The sequence below is a fragment of the Oreochromis aureus genome, linkage group 17, assembly GCF_013358895.1.
Source record: "Oreochromis aureus strain Israel breed Guangdong linkage group 17, ZZ_aureus, whole genome shotgun sequence".
NCBI lineage: Eukaryota > Metazoa > Chordata > Actinopteri > Cichliformes > Cichlidae > Oreochromis > Oreochromis aureus.
This window is the reverse complement of record NC_052958.1, coordinates 27,663,222-27,679,539: the sequence shown is the minus strand read 5'-3', so window position 1 is coordinate 27,679,539 and position 16,318 is coordinate 27,663,222. Positions and strand designations below refer to the sequence as shown.

General features: G+C 39.3%; 2 protein-coding genes across 5 annotated transcripts in view; one reads left to right on the top strand and one right to left on the bottom strand.

The window, feature by feature from the left end:
* The first annotated feature begins 536 nt into the window (after positions 1-536).
* Positions 537-9,126, top strand: tbc1d7 (TBC1 domain family, member 7). Of its 4 annotated transcripts, XM_031732431.2 has the most exons (9): positions 538-837; positions 1,043-1,162; positions 2,536-2,616; positions 3,023-3,213; positions 4,883-5,020; positions 6,405-6,550; positions 6,750-6,803; positions 7,515-7,644; positions 8,332-9,126. In XM_031732431.2, exons 2-9 carry the CDS (start codon positions 1,051-1,053, stop codon positions 8,416-8,418), a joined length of 939 nt encoding a protein of 312 aa, XP_031588291.1. In that variant the 5' UTR covers positions 538-837; positions 1,043-1,050; the 3' UTR covers positions 8,419-9,126. The 4 variants fall into 4 exon arrangements, with proteins under 4 accessions (XP_031588294.1, XP_031588291.1, XP_031588293.1 ...); XM_031732434.2 differs by lacking the exon at positions 1,043-1,162 and having other exon boundaries at positions 537-837; XM_031732433.2 differs by lacking the exon at positions 6,750-6,803.
* The window catches only part of phactr1 (phosphatase and actin regulator 1), a 20,534-nt gene continuing 12,934 nt past the window's right edge, over positions 8,719-16,318 (bottom strand). The window contains exons 9-13 of the mRNA XM_031732428.2: positions 14,535-14,590; positions 14,373-14,434; positions 11,976-12,116; positions 11,823-11,899; positions 8,719-10,095 (exon numbers count right to left, since the gene is read on the bottom strand). Of these exons, the coding sequence (XP_031588288.1) occupies positions 10,080-10,095; positions 11,823-11,899; positions 11,976-12,116; positions 14,373-14,434; positions 14,535-14,590 (352 nt within the window). The 3' untranslated portion in view covers positions 8,719-10,079. The remainder of the gene's footprint in view (positions 10,096-11,822; positions 11,900-11,975; positions 12,117-14,372; positions 14,435-14,534; positions 14,591-16,318) is intronic.

Sequence of the window (16,318 nt, the reverse complement as noted above, 5' to 3'; positions counted from 1 at the left end):
TTTTATTGCTTCAGTCTTGGCATTATCACAAGTAATCAAATGCATTATTCAGATTAAGGTTTGATTTGAAAAAAAAAAAAAAGCTGAGCAACTGGTGTTAGGGCAGTCAAAACAGTTAACACAGCCAATAACATGGCAGATGCATAAAGCAGAATAGTATGATGGAATCTGACAAAACAAAATAGCTTGAAAAGGTAAAAATGTCTCAGAAAATTTCAATTAAATAAAAGAAATATAGGAAGTCTAAAAAGTAGCAATCTAAATCTAAATAGAATTCAAAGTGGGTTAAGAAAGCTGTGACACACCTTTCCCTTAAAGAAAGAAGCTTGTTGATTTTTTCTTTATTAGTTATTTCTTTATAGTATAAATAACCTGCAAGGTAAAGCTCAAGAAATGCAAGGCAAGCAGAGTTGAAAGTGCAATCATAAATGACGCGTGACAGTGGCGTGGGAATCTATATTTTCAAAATAAAATTAGTTTTCATACTTGGAACGTTGATACGGATTTTATTTTGACAGTATCACCCGGAAGGGTTTTCTTAATAACATTGTATGGCATCCGGAGTAGGTTGTCAATTTATCTGTAGAATTTTTATCTGTTTAAATTGTTCTTATCACTGGTTGTGACGGCCGCTTTAATACTATTTAGTGGTCTCTCGGATAATTTTTACTTTAGAGTAGTTATGCTTTGAGCTGGTTATCTGTTCCTAAGCTAACATTAGCTTGTTTGCTGACGTTATGTAGCAAATAGCTGTACGTGTGTGAAACAGCCTGTCACAGCCGTCTAAATTTGTGTGGCTCAGGGTCGCGGGAGCCCGAAACGCTTTGAAACGTCAAGGTAGGAGTCTTTGTGTTCACTGTGTTTGTGTTCCAGCGAACTGCAGGGCGTCGTAATTAACTTTTTTAGTCCGCCAACATTTTTCTGTTCTCCCTCAAGCTGCACGTCTTGACGAGAAACTGTGTCTTATGTCCATGCAGGCTAAAACGGGCTAATACTTAAAGTTTGCTTTTCTTTAGTTTGAAATGCACGTTTAACTGTCCAGGTGGCACCATGGCTGACGACCCTCAGAGAAATTTTCGCTCTGCATATTACGAGAAAGTGGGTTTCAGAGGAGTGGAGGAGAAAAAGTCCCTGGAGATACTACTCAAAGACAATCCTCTGGGTGGGTAATAGCCAACTACGGAAAATTATCGTTTGTGCTAGCATAGGTAGCATCAGTGTAAAGTCTCTTGCCAGCTAAGCTTCCGCACTACCATGACAATAACAATATACCTGTAAGCCAATGCTGTGGTATAACGTAGTTTTACGAGCACTTTATTAAACACACCTGTTCAGCTACTCATTACCGCAAATATCTCATCAGGCAATCACGTGGTAGCAACTGAATGCATTTAGGCATAATCAAGATGACCTGCCGAAGTTCAAACTGAGTCTTGCAAAAGGAAGAAAGGTGGTTTAAGTGATTTTTGAATGTGGCATGGTTGTTTACATAATCTGGTTTGATTTTTCCCACACAGGCCACTCTGGGGTTTGCAGAGAAAATATGCACTGTGCAGCAGTTCTCTTGGTGAAAATGCCTTGTTGATGGCAGAAGTCAGAGGAGGATTGCCAGGCTGCTTGAGCTGATAGGGAGGCGACAGTACCTTAAAGAACCACCCATTGCAACTAGTTATGCAGAAGTGCCAATATGAATGCACGGCATGTAAAACGTAGAAGCAGATTGCCTACAGCAGCAGAAGGTGCCACTCCTGTCAATTGATAACAGAAAACGGAGACTCTAATCTTCATGGGCTGATTGGAATTGAACAGTAGAAAACATTGTCTGATCTGATAAGTCTTGATTTCTGCTGCAGCATTCAAATGGTAGATGGGTGGATGGTTAAAATATGGTGCACATTAACATGAAAGTATGCATCTTGCCATGTGTCAGTGGCTCAGGCTGGTGGTGTTGGTGGTGTGTAATGGCTTGAGAGATATGTTCTACGCACACTTTGGGTCTCTTACTAACAACTGAGGATCGTTTAAATGAAGTGCACCTTCTTGGTCATGTTGCAGGTTTCCAAGGAGGAAAAACATTCCAGTCTTAACATTTTCCTCTTTTACTGCCACAGATCTCAAACTTGAATGAATAACTGAACAGGATTGTTTTCCTGAGTCATACACTGTAAAAGGGAGTACATCATCCTAAACATATGGATTTCTTTTACCTTTTAAGAATTGAATTCTTGTGAGGTACTACTTGTCCTCTGAGACCACTGCTAAGCAGCTGTCTTTTGGCAGCACTTTTGCTGATTTATTACTTTAGTAAATTCTTAATCAGAAAATGTTTTTTGTTTTTTTAGTTGTTTTTTAAATAACTCTCTCAGTGACCAAAGCTTAATCTATTGATGTTATGATGCTGTGCTGGCTTTTTTCATGTTTTTTTGTCTGGAAAAAGACAGACAAAAAAAAAAAATAATGTATTTTTAAATTCATTTATTTATTTCAATTTTCCTTTTTTAAACTTCATACCTGAAGAGTTTTGCTCTCTTACAGATTTAGAAAAGCTAAGCACCTTCAGTCAGCGGTTCCCCCTTCCTTCCATGTACAGGATTCATGTGTGGAAGGTACTGCTGGGTAAGAATCACATGTGATCAGACGTTCACCCTGTCACCCTCTTCAGTTGTGCAGATATGACTAGATGGGTAGAAACAAAAAATACTGGAGAGAATCACTTGGCTATTGTACTGTCCTAGTCTTTTTAAAGATTTTGTAAAACTATATTTAAAATATTCATTTTCAGTAATTGTGATTCGTAGTATAGACATATGCAGCCATTTGGAGTACAAAATATGCAAGGCTAAGAGCTGCATGTAAACTCATGTTTAGTTTACTTCTATTTCTCTTGTTTGGAACGTATTTATGATAAATAGGTTAATCTGACCACTAAAACTGAACACTGCACTCCTTCTTTTAAAATTAACTCAGTTTTGTTAAATGTGTGGGTATACATTTCTTAACTAGAATTAATCTGTGCCTGCAGGCATCCTACCTCCACACAGTGACTCTCATGCTCTGGTTGGGGGCTACAGGAAAGAGCAGTATCAGGATATCCTGGAAGCTCTGGAAGTGATGAGATACATCAACTCCTCCACACCCTCCACCCACGTTTACTTGCGCATGTTCCAACTGGAGAGCCAGACCCTCCCGCGATGCTCTGAGACTTCACTCCCGGTAAGATAAAGTATATCAGATGATAATAAGCTTAGCACAAAAAGTAAGGAAAGTTGTGTTTTTTCATTTCTTTCTTTCTTGTAACAGTGATCTTAAAAAGAAATAAATCTCACACTGTTCGAAAGCCTGTTTGTTTCCCCTTAAATGGTGCCACATTTGTAAAGAAAATGCATTTGTGGGTTGAGCAGCAGAGTTCAACATCAAACAAAAGATCATAGCAACAAAAAGTACATCAAGCAAGAATTCACGAGACAAAATAAACAATTGAAATTATTATGTCATGCTTATAACATCTAAAAATTGTAAAATAAAAAAAATGTGATGACCTCAAACTACAGAAACAAAAGTCTGGATAGTGACTAAAACGACTGCCCAAGAATAGTCACAGGTATCACAGATGGTTTATTTAACTTTTTTTTTGGTGTGTGAGGAGATGTTGACATGCAGAGTCTTGGTTTTGCAGTGAACAGGGCTGATCTACAGGGGTGGCATGGTGTGGTATGTGCCACCCTAAAATAATCTTTTGCCACCCCTAGTTTTGCTTATGACAATGTTGTTAATTAAAATAAGCTAGCATTAACACTTTGAACCTAGCTACAATTAACATTGAATGTAAATTCTAAAACTGAATTTATCCCCCCTAGTAACTTTTTCCTGCTAGGTTTTTATGGGGTTTTTGTGTGTGATTTTAGATCAGTTGTGTTAATACAGTATGTCAATGAAAAACAACTGTAAATTCAGACATGTGAGATTGAAAATAATGATACCAACCAAGGCAAGGTAAATAGTTTTAAAGGTGAAATATAATTGTAAAAATCAAAAGTAGTAGTATCTTTAAAAGACAACTATACATGAAAACAAAAATTTCTGCTGCAGAGAGAATCAAAGAAATGCCAGTTGAAGTGTCAGAGCAAACATGGCTAAACCGGGGATGGTTCCAGATGTTCATGATGTTGAATTTGATTTACTTTTAATACCAATGTAACTGCACATGAAGCAGTTACTTAGGAAAAGGTCTTTTTAAAATCAGGTTGTATAAGAGGAGCACAAAATACACTGCATTCCTAAAATAAGAAAATCTATTTTTCGTTTGTGTGTGTTTGTGGCTGCTCAGATGTATTTGTTGATTTTTGAGGTCTTTCTATCCAGCTCATGCCATGCTTATTACAAAGATATTGTGGTTAACTGAGATGTTCACAGAAAGCTGTTGAATCATAAAAAAGTAGCTCACTTATGGAAAATCAAGTTTAACACAAAATTGAAAAATAAAAAATCTGATATAAATTGCTATTTGCAGCAGATGAAAACCGATAAGATTGATATATTATCCCCAACAAGCTGCAACAAGTGTATTACACACATTGTGTGTAACAAACATTCCCTGAGTAGATACCCCTAAAACCTATGTCTATTTTTATCGTCTTCTCCTGTCCTTAAACAAACTGAACGTAAATCTACGTGCTGCCAGCGGAGAGATGCCAAACTGTGTTTCATTGTTCTTGTAACAGTGACAATAAAGATTCTATTCTATTCAATAAAAGTGTTGGTGTATAGCTGTTTGATCACTAAGAAACAATGACCACATAAAAAGTACAGATTTTATTTTAAGTGTTTTTCTCTGGGTCTGTATTGTTGATGTGTTTTCTTTTCTCTTTTTCTTCTTCACCAGGATGAAGAGAATGAAGACTTCCTCTCCATCAGCCGAGCCATGGAAGAGATTGTAGATGATCCTGTTGACTGCTACTGGCTCGTCAAGTGTTTTGTCAATCAGTACCATACAAAGTTTGGAGACTCAGTACCTCACCTTGTAAGTGTTATGTTTAGTTTTTATCATTTCACACACTGTACACCATGCTGAGATATGCCAAGTTTCCAGCTACTAGCTCTTTGTGAATCACCTTTTTGGTGCAAAAAGACTATAAGCCTGTCAAACTGTTTGACATTGTTAATAGATTAACTAAAGGAACGGGAATAAATAGGTGTTAGTGCAGCTTTTCAGTGTTCAGTAGTCGAAATAAAGTAACTCAGACTTTAGCAGTCTAAGTGAGCACTTTCAAAGTAAAGGGACAGTCTTGGCAACATATGTCACAAAGATGGCCAGGTGTGCTGTCAAAACATAAAAATGGCCTGTATTTGTAGAGCGCTTTACTAGTCCCTAAGGACCCCAAAGCGCTTTACACATCCAGTCATCCACCAATTCACACACACGCTTTAATGCACAATGCAGGTGATACAATAAATCTGCTTCATAGTACAGGCCTCAGATGTTGATCAGAAAAAGGAAAAAAAACAATGGTTAGAAAAATTTCAAAAGATTCTTAAGTTAAACCAAATCATTTTCTGGATAGTTTTGGTCACAGAAAGGATAAATTGCAGTAAGAATGGAGGACAAATGATGAGAACTAGGTGATGAAAGTGTGTTTATGTAATTTTTTTTTTCTGTAAAGTCAGTTTTTAATGAGCAGTGTGAATAAAAGACTGCTCATCTTTGTGAAGTTTAACAATGTTAGAGATAATCCTGCACTGATAATGTTGTTGTAAATAACCCTTGCAGCTGTGTGCATACAGACAGCTGTTCTGCTGAGTCTGAGTTTTTTAAAGGCTGTTTAATTTCCATTTACGGCGAACTGTCAAAGTAGAGCCCATGTACGTGTGCTCAGTTTCACGTAGTTGAGGATTTTAAAACAGTGACAACCGTACTTATATGTTTATAAATTTGTGAATCTACATATTTTGATGTAGTTTTGACAGAACGCTGAGACACTGAGTGAGAGTGTATCTTGGTATGACTTTAGTTTGAATAATCTCCACTATCCTACAGCCTTAATTAGTAAATGCGAAGTGACCGCCAGTCTTTTTAAAGCATGTAATGCATTAAAAAACAAAAAAATTGTAGTAATTGTATTAAGTTTCTATTTTTATCAAGCTTTAACTTTATTTAAGTGTGCTCTAGGACGTGCTGGGTAGTATGTTGTTAGATGACTAGATGATTGGGGGAAAACCCCAAAAAACCAATGTAAGTTCAGATCCAGGCTCTTTTACTTGAATGCTGAGACACTGACATTCAGTGCATTATACACATTATACAAACTGAAGTTTGTATAATGCATAATGGTAAAGTTCTCATGATCCATCAAACTGGATCACACAGATCTTAAAATAAAGACTTGGTTATTTTCCTCCTGGTGTAGCCAAAGAGCCTGGAGCATTATCTGAGTCAGGAGGAACCTCGACTGCTAAACCATCTGAAGAACAGCGGAGCCCTGCATCAGCTGCCCTACAACCTCTGGTTCAGACACTGCTTTGCTGGCTGCTTGCCTGAATCCAGCCTGCAAAGGTCAGTTTACTGTTTGCTCCAGAAGCTGCTCATTTCACCATCTTTGGATTGATCCAACAAAACAAGGATAGCTGCATTCTCATAAGCTAAAGGGCGTTCTTGCATTTTTTTTTTTAATTTTTTTTTTTTTTTAGCATGAAGTCATGGTAGCATGGCAGAAAACATTTATATAGGGTTTTCCACATTTTGTCTTACTCAGAAGGCTGCCGGCCATCTTTTCTTCATCAACCAAAGCCACAATTTACAAAGAATGGTAAGGCTCAACAAGCAGTGTAGCAACAGCTGACTCTACCCAAATGCCCATCAACTTTGTCGATTTCAGTGTTAATGAATAAGCAAATGTCATCAGCATAAAGGGGCATGAAAGCTGCACTTTGTCCAGTATGTCTTAACTTGTTTGTCATAGCGCAGTTACTGCGTCATAGAGGTCACCTGAAAGCCAATTCATTCTTTCCGTATTCTCAAGGGTTTTTTGGAGTGTAGCCCAAAATTTACTAACAGCATGAAATGGATTTTGTGTTGAGGACAGACTACACAGATTTTGGCGGTACTTTCTCATTTATTTATAATTTATTTACAGACCCAGAGAATAATGAAACACATCGAACAAAATCAGTACTTGTTACGTTGTAATTTATGTATTTTTATTAGGTCCACCTTAATGTAGCAGTAAGTTCCAAATTTTCCAAAAATCGAATGCACTATGTGTTATTCCATAGCTCTTGGCTCACCTCGGGAATAATCTCCACTATCCTACAGCCTTAATTATTAAATGCGAAGTGACAGCCAGTCTTTTTAAAGCATGTGATGCATTAAAAAACAAAAAGATTTGTAGAAATTGTATTAAGTTTCTATTTTTATCAAACTTTACCCCCCAAAAAAAAAAAAAAACAAAAAACAAAACAATGTAAGTTCAAATCCAGGCTCTTTTACTGGTCTGATTGTGGTCTTCCCTTGTCTTTAGGGTGTGGGACAAGGTGATCAGTGGCTCTTGTAAGATCCTGGTATTTGTGGCCCTGGAGATCCTGCTGAGTTACAAAATTATGTTGATGGGCATCAACCGTCCAGAGGGCGTGGTCAGATTCTTGTGCAATGTGAGTATAAGAGGCAACTGTGTCTCACAGTATGGGTCCAACAATACCTGGATTCTGATAAAACAATAAACACTCCAGCCCGGGTTTTCGAGTTAGTACAGTAAATCAGATGCAGATACAGCAATTACAGTTACAGTCGGCAGGATTTGTAGGCTTTTCTGATTTCATAATTTTGGATGAAATAACATTAAGATAAAAATAATGTACAGGTTATTAGTTGTTCTTAGTTAATATTGTGCTAGCCTAATTTGGCCTCAGTTAACATGCCCAAAATCTGCTAATTCATTTTTGAATAATCAACCAACATGTTTTAATACACCAGTGAATTTGATTGATGTGCACTAATACAGTTTAGGTTTTTTAATATCTTACTTTCTAAAAATGCAGTTTTTCTAGTGTGTGTTGCTAACTTCCGGCTCTGTGATCAATTATTTCTGTAAAACAAAACAAACAAAAAGCAAACTGTCCACTAGAGTCAATGGAGATGATCGGACTCTTACCAATCAGGTGCTCCGATTCGACCCATTCAAGCAGAGATGTTGCAGGTTCTGGTTGTGACTGAATGACACTTAGAATGTACAGAGCGAGTGAACACATTTTATATTAAATCTGTTTTCAGTCCAGACACACAGAGTTTCTCTCCTAGCATGTGCTTTGTATGACCTTTCCCTTTAATCTCTCTTCCAGATACCGCAGGAGAACACAGACGCCATTGTCACTAAAGCCATTGATTTGTGGCATAAGTACTCTGGCACCCTGATCCATGCTATATAGCAACACGGAGCCAGACGAGGAAAATATCTGGAACCAGAAGTAATCTTCTTTCCTGGAATCCACCTGGACTCGCAATGCTTCACTAAGACACTGCGGCACTCGCCGTCCACGGGGCTTTGTCTCTGCATAACTGAACTGAACTGAAAACTCATCATGGCTGCTTTTGATAAGCCAGGGGACCTTTTCATAACGTCGATTTTCCAGGTTTTCCCTGCGACTCTGGCAAACCATTCTGGTGAAAGAGACTTGAGTTGGTGGTGGGTGGAAAAAAAACAAAACAGACAAGGCAGTAACTTATTATTTTTTTTAATAAGTTTCTTTCTTTAAGAAACTGCATACATCATAGAAGACTCACAATAAATTAATACCCACATGCAGGTCTTTCTGCTTTACAAAAAACATTTGAAAAGCCTTTTAATTTATGTACATCCTCTTAGAATTCTGAGAAGAGTTTTCTCAAAACATTTTTTAAACATGTACAAGCGACAGTAATATTACTGACTCTTGCATACGCACACACTCAGACACACAATCATAACCCACGCAGCTCGTTCTCACCAATAACATGGTAAAAACCTCCAATTCATGGACCCAATCTTAAGTGTAAACCATTAAAAAGGGAGAAAAAAAAGCAAATTGTAAGGTGGCAGGATTGACACGTTTCGTACCGAAAAGGCTCATGTCAGACAATAAAAGGTGAAATGCAAACACAGTCCTTCTTGTAATTCAGCAGAGAGCTCAGTAACATTTTACTGTGTCTACAGATAATATTCTGTATCAAATAAACAAGGTTATTTGGCAACTTTGAAATCCCTGTAAACACGCCTGTAGGCACAGCGACACAGTGGGTTACTGAACTCTCGATACTCGTCACTCCAGAATTCTGCATTCAAGGTCACGGCTTCCACAACAGGTCAAGTTGCTTTGGTTTAAAATGGGAATCTGAAGTTTGAAAAGTGTTTGAACACTCGAACGCAGCCCACAACTAGATGGATGGAAAAGAGAGAATCTGACATTATTGCTCAGTGGATTGATGTGAAAGTGTTTGGAGACGGGAATTTCCTTTTGTTGTAGAGAGCACTCTTGGACTTTGATTAGGATTTTAGGGCAATTTGGCTTAAGCTTCAGCTGCCTGCAATAGTACACACTTGTGGAATGTTTTCATTCCTCTGGCAAAGAGAAATAATTACCGAAATGTCATACGTGGAGTAAAATCAAGCTAACACAAGCATACTCCAAAGAAAAATTCTGCCTGGTGAGAATATGGTACAGGCATGAAAACAGTGAGAGTGAAATAAAAACCCTGTGTTTCATCCTTTACCGTCCCCATCCTATAAAGTTGGCACAGATTCTGTGTTGGACCTCCAGTAGCCTTGTTAAAAAACAGAAGTGCTGCAAAGTAAAGATATCACCACCTCTTCATCATAAAAAAATGACAATTAAAAGCTTTTGAATATCAAGAAGTCACCAAAGTCTCCACAGAGGGGAGACAGTCATAGATCCGTCCATCTCAGTGTTTTTCTCCCGTTTCCTGTAATGGCTCAAGCTCGTGTGATGAAGCCAACCTATCAGTTCGAAGTTGATGTTGGAAAGCTGTAGCAGTCTGAACACTCGAGACTTCTAAGGAATTTTAAAAACATAGCTGAGGTCTCTGAGCCGACTTATGGCCTGTGAAACCTGTAGGAAGAAACCGGGAAGAAAAAATGAGCATGTTTGAAGAAATGTTCTTTATTCTGACACAATGAAATTATCTAAAAGGAGACAAAGCAGTCAGGACATCCTCATCTGACCTCCAGCATCAACAAGGTCTTTTCTTTCAGAGCACTGCTGCTCACTGGATATTTTCTCTTTCTCAGACCATTCTGTGTAAACTACAGAGATGATTGTGCAGGAAAATCCCTGAAACTACTCAGAGCAGCCTGTCTGGCACCAACCATTTAAATTTACTTCATTCATGAACCACGTGCCTGGAAGTTCAATCTTCAACGTCCTTTGTCCAACGTATCCACTATCCCTCCTATGAAAATGTCAAAACCATCTCGGCTGCAGAGCAATTTGTTGATATCCTGCTAGGTAGACTAAAATTCAAAGCTAGGTTCCAAACCCTAGGTGCAGGTAACTAGAAGAGCATTTATATGAAGGGCTGAAGGAAGATGCAAGGGATTTGGCTGAGCGTACTCTGGGTTCAGATCGTAAGCGACGAGACTCATTCGGGATGTTTGATGGCTATGACAGCTGCAGCGAGGAGTCAACCAGCAGGGCTAGCTCAGATGACAGTGAAGATGAGGTGGCAGCCTCCATCCCTGCCAGTCCGCCCATCAAGAACGATGGACAAGTCTACACCTACCCTGATGGAAAGGCTGGAATGGCTACCTGTGAGATGTGTGGAATGGTCGGTGTATGAGATGCTTTTTACTCCAAAACCAAGCGTTTCCAAGCGTCCCCTGTTCTAGGGAGTTATGATTCAAATTCGAAAAAAGCTAGCATCTTGGCAAGACTCCAGGCCAAACCAGCAACAAAAAAAGGCCAACACGGTGAGGGCCCCTGTCAGCTGTTTCAAGCATGGCCCCATGGGAACATGTTGGGGAGATATTGAAGCCTTGCCTCTAATTTTGTCTCCGAAAAAAAACAAAACAACTCAGCTTGAGCTTTCTCTCTGATATGCTTGCTTCTAATCCTGTCCAGTTTGGCCACTCCCAAAGAAAACCTCAACATATTTAACTCTGACACCTCCAGCTCAGCCTTCTGTCTTTTTTATCAGCGCCACCATCTCCAAATCACTGAGAGGAGGAGAGACAAACGTTGCTGGACCTAAACCACTGAAGCTGCACTTAGGAGAGATGGAGCAGGTTGAAATAAATGAGTCATCTTTTAATTTTCCGAAGAAGCCAACAAACCCAAAAGATGAATTAGAATTTTTCACTGAGCAAATTTTTGACAGGATAACCCGAAAGGAAAAACTTCACTTCCACTCAGCCTATATTTTTAATGGTAACACCAGATTTTAGCACCTGTGACTTCAGCATGATTCTATCAGTATGTTAACACCTCTGCTGGTTTCCTTGCAAAGCGGGAGATATTGCAGTTGCCTCAAAACAACAACTAGGAGAGTAATTTGAAGATTTCACACTTGGCTGCTCATAATTACGGGCTTAACAATCTGGAGGCAGCGCAGCATGGTACAGCTACAGCTGACAACGTGAGGCTTTAGCTGATAAAGGCTGAGGCAGCTATAAAAGTGTAATCAGACTTCTTAAAACTACTGCTGTCCATAGCAGAACTCCACCATGACCTTTACTTTGGCACATTCCCCAACACAAACGTCATTTAACAAAAAAACCCCAAAAAGTGCTTTGCAGTCTTGTAAGGCAGCTCATTAGCTGTTCTGTGTAACTTTTCCATACCTGGTCAAATGACGGCTCGACTCATGCACCTCCATCTCTGTGCTTTTAAACTCATTCAGTTCCTTTCTAATGGCAGCCTGAACAAAGAAACACACACTTAGATAAAGCACACTAGTACAGATTACTTAAATCCAGTCTTTGTGAGAAATGAACCTTATCCGCAGCTGTTAGCCGAGTCCACGGCTTGTCTGCTCTCCTGTCGTAGTCCTGAGCCTCGGCGACCTCCACGTAGTCACTGAAGCGGATGAGGATCTTCGCCTCTCTCAGCTCCTCGACTGTGGGTCTCTGGCTGAGCTGAAAGGTGGATGAACAGATGGGTGGTGTCCAATCAGCATTAAGTAACTTGTGCTCCTCAGTACAGTTTACTTTGTCTTTTGTACAGTTTTGTACAACTTTATAAAAAAATTAACTCTTTTTTTTTTAATACCAGACCTTACATCCTTACGAACCAAGAGGTTAAGTGACAGCCGGGTGCTGGTAATCAGATGCACCTGATTAATTAATTGTCAGTAAGTGTAAGGATGTCTACAAAAGCAGAAGTTTTCGTAATTTGCTGGTCTGGACTTTCAGGTGTGTACAGACAAGGACAAAAAGATTAGCCCCAAATAATAGATTTAAAGTTTTTGGTGTGCTTTAACTTTATAATTCTTAAAACATATAAAATCATTAAAACTGTGGGTTGCTGTCCAGTTTACACACAGTATAAAAACTTCAGCCAGAGTTTGAGCTGTAACTTGGGAAAGCATCAAAAGAAATCAGTTTAGACCTGAGAAAAAAAATGTTTACGCTTACTAAGGAGCAGATAGACATGCAAAGTTATCACAGTGTCAAGAACTGGAGTGAGAAATGTAATGAAATTAAAAGATAGCTGCACAGCACAGAACAACCCTGGCAGAGGTAGGAAGTGAACGACTTTAAAGACTCTGAAAAGAAAACTAGTGAGAGATGTGCCTGAAGACCTCAGAACAACTGCCAACAAGTGACCGACTTAGCCAAGTGAGGAACTGTTGATGCTTCAGTGCGTCTGGAACTGGGAGTCAAGTCAAGGAATCGTGAGGAAAAACAGGATGTATGAAGATTTTCAAAGAAAACCTCAAACAGCAGCAAAACTGGATCTGCATCGGTGCTTTGTTTTCTAACACAACAACGACCCAAAATACATGTCACGCCTGTGAAGATCTACCTCCAGAAGACTAAAATAAATGTTACTGACTGGCCCGTACAAAGCCCTGACATGAATCTCATGAATCTGTGTGGTGAACTGAAGACCAACAAATCTGGAGGAGCTTGAGAGATTCACCAAAGAAGAATGAGCTGGGATTGCTCAGAAGACGTGTGAGACTTGTTGAAAACTACAGTTCAGTTCAATTTTATTCATATTCACCAAATCACAACAACTGTTGCTTCAAGGCGCTTTATATTGTAGAGGAAAGACCCTACAATACTACAAAGAAAACAGAAAACCCCAACAATCATGTGGCCCCCTGTAAGCAAGTGCCTTGGCTACAGTGGGAAGGAAAAACTCCCTTTTAAGAGGAAGAAACCTCCAGCAGAACCAGGCTAAGGGAGGGGGCGGCCATCTGCCACAGCAGGTTGTGGTCAGGAGAGGAAGACAGGACAAAGACGTGCTGTGGAAGAGAGCCAGAGAAGAATAATAACTAATGATTAATTAATGCATAACCACGTAGTGAGTGAATGACTGTAGGCTGTTTTTAAAAGGATACACAGCTGACTGTTAGCATCAGAGGGGCTAATAACTTTGACTGTGGTACGTTTTGTTTTTGTTTCTGTGTGTAAAGTAAAATAGCCTGGTTTTGAATGCTTGCACTGTTTGGAAAAGCTCTGTTAAAAATTCCTAACAGCACTTGGGAAAGTACATTTAGAAAAATGAAACTTTTCATAGGGGAGCTAATAATTCTGTCCACATCTGTATTAACACAATGCTACAATTCAAATTCACTCCCAGCCCAGACTGTGAAATACTTAGAGACAATGTCAAAAACCCAAGAGCTACATCTCAGACTCTACAGGCCTCACTTAGCATGATAATCTTAAAGTTTATGTCAGAAGAATTAGAAAAAGCCTGAACAAGTATGGCCTGTTTGGAAAGGTTGCTGGGAGAAAGCCTCTCCTCTCTTTAAAAGAACTTGTGGAACAATATAAGTGGAGATATTTGGAGAAAAGCAAACACAGCATATCAGCACACACCAACAGACCAGAACTTGAGTCCATGGAGGTCACACTAAAACAAAAACTGATTTATGTGCTCGATAATCAGAATGACTGTTGCTTCAGGTGGATCATCAGATATACTCTAATTTCACGATTACTGTGTCAGGTGTTCTTTAATATTCAGTAACAGAGCCGTGAGATGTGACTGCGATGGAGATGATCTTAGACACACACAAAAACTACTTCTCAAAGGGTTGCAGTCTGAAGAGCGGCAGGTTAGTCTCCAAGGCAACCATGTTCATATTTCTAGTTGGGGTTATGAACCATCTCAGCACTGACTGATCAAAGACACTCTGTCCACATCTTCTTTGCCTTTACCTTTCTCGACAGATGCCTCTTGATCTCCCTCTTCTCCTCCTGCTCCTCCAGATCATTTCGAGCTGCAGGAAACGGCACAGAAAGCACACACACTCACACACAAATCATTTTTGTCTGTAATTTTTTTTCTCTTTTTCCTTCATGTTATGCAAAGTGACTTACGTTTCAGAATGTTCCTCTGTTCTAGCTCCTCTGCTGTCGGCCTTTGACTCAACCGTCTGAATAAAGGGAAGGAAAGCATCTATTTTAGGAAAGCTATTTTTATATGATTTTAATGTTTATTCGGGCAAGCTTTCAGATCATGCTTATTGCTCTCGACATATGCAAAAAGAGATTTTACTCTTGTGGACAGAAGAGCTGGCTGTGCACAGGAAGTCTTTTTTTTCTTATGAAGCAGTATTTTGTGAATTTACTGAGTAGGTACTGACTCAGAGGCACTGGAATAGCAGGATGACAGATAGTGACTGAGAACAGGAGGATAAGAAGCAGAAAAGTTGCCAAAAACCCTCCAAAAAAACAAAAAACAAGAGGTGGACAGTGCAGAGAGGCTCAAAACATCAGCCAGAGGAGGATAAATATAAAGATGATTCCTCCAGAGCCGGCTAACAAACCAGTACCAACTAATGTTAAGATGTGGAGTTCATTAAGTAATACAAGCAGTTGCACACAACAAATTGTCCTAATATTGTAAAAACCTATTTAGTGGAACCAAAGAGCACAATGAATATGTAGGGTAACACCCCCCGCCATATATTACAGCGAGCTGTTATATAAGATGCATATTTTTACTGCAGTAATGATGTAGCTAAGTACTGTGTGTGTGCTTTAGATTTTAGATATATTTCAGTACATTTCTGTATATAAAATATGGATTTGCCACTATGATATCAGACAATATTAGAGTAGAATTTTGCAACAGCATGGATTGCGATAGAAATATAACCAAGATGAACTCGTTTCTGCGACTGAAATTAGCTACACAGGCTGTAAACATGGTTAGTTTTGCAAGCGAGGCAACCTCTGGTCGTGAAGGAAAAATGCTTGTTCCCAACTGGTTGGTGGAGGTTGATGTCAGTCACTGAGAAAATGATTTCTAATGAGCCACTAACACAGGCATACAGACCAATCAGTGAGCCCCTGGCCACCACCTGTCATTAGAGGAAAACGTGTAGTCCCCAACTGGCTGGCAATGATCACTTTGGTCACCGGCATATTGCTGCAGTCATAGTTTGAATGGAAGTGACGGACTTGTCTATAAAGACTGACAAGCTGCTCTTTGAGCCGTAGTGAAGCTGTGAAAACTCAAATTCGAAATGAAAACTGGCCAAATAGGATTATTTTACTATTTGTATATTCAGCAGCAGCGCACGTGTTCAGCTACAAGCTAAAGCAAAGTGTTTGGCACAACTTGATTCTGCTCACTGGACAGAAAAGGGTAAACAAGAACTACAGGCAACCCTGGATATTTGCTAGCAACCAAAGTAATCACTCGGTTTTCTCACAGGTTTTTGCAACCGGAAGAAACAGGAAGCGCTAACCACTCCGAGAATACACGCATTTCCCAAAAACCGGTGGTTGTGTCACGTGTGATGTGATACGATGGACAACTCTTGAGCAGTGGGCAATTTTATTAAGAAACCTCATTAAAAAAAAAGAAAACTCATTAAAAGTTGGCACTTTAAAATAGGACTGTATGTGACCTCAAGTGGCCATTCATGGAACTGCAGCTTTTAGCATTTCTGCACTGGCTTAAGTTGCCACTTGGTACAGTAAGAATGATTCAAATGTTGTGTGATGATTTTGACAACATTTTGTGTCTGTACACATCTACTATAGCCTGCAATCACCTTTACAGTCATGACACTATTCTCTTCTTTCCCTTTTACTTTGTTCTACATCCACTGCTCTTCACCTTGAATCTTTCCCTCTCTGCGTCATCCCTTCGT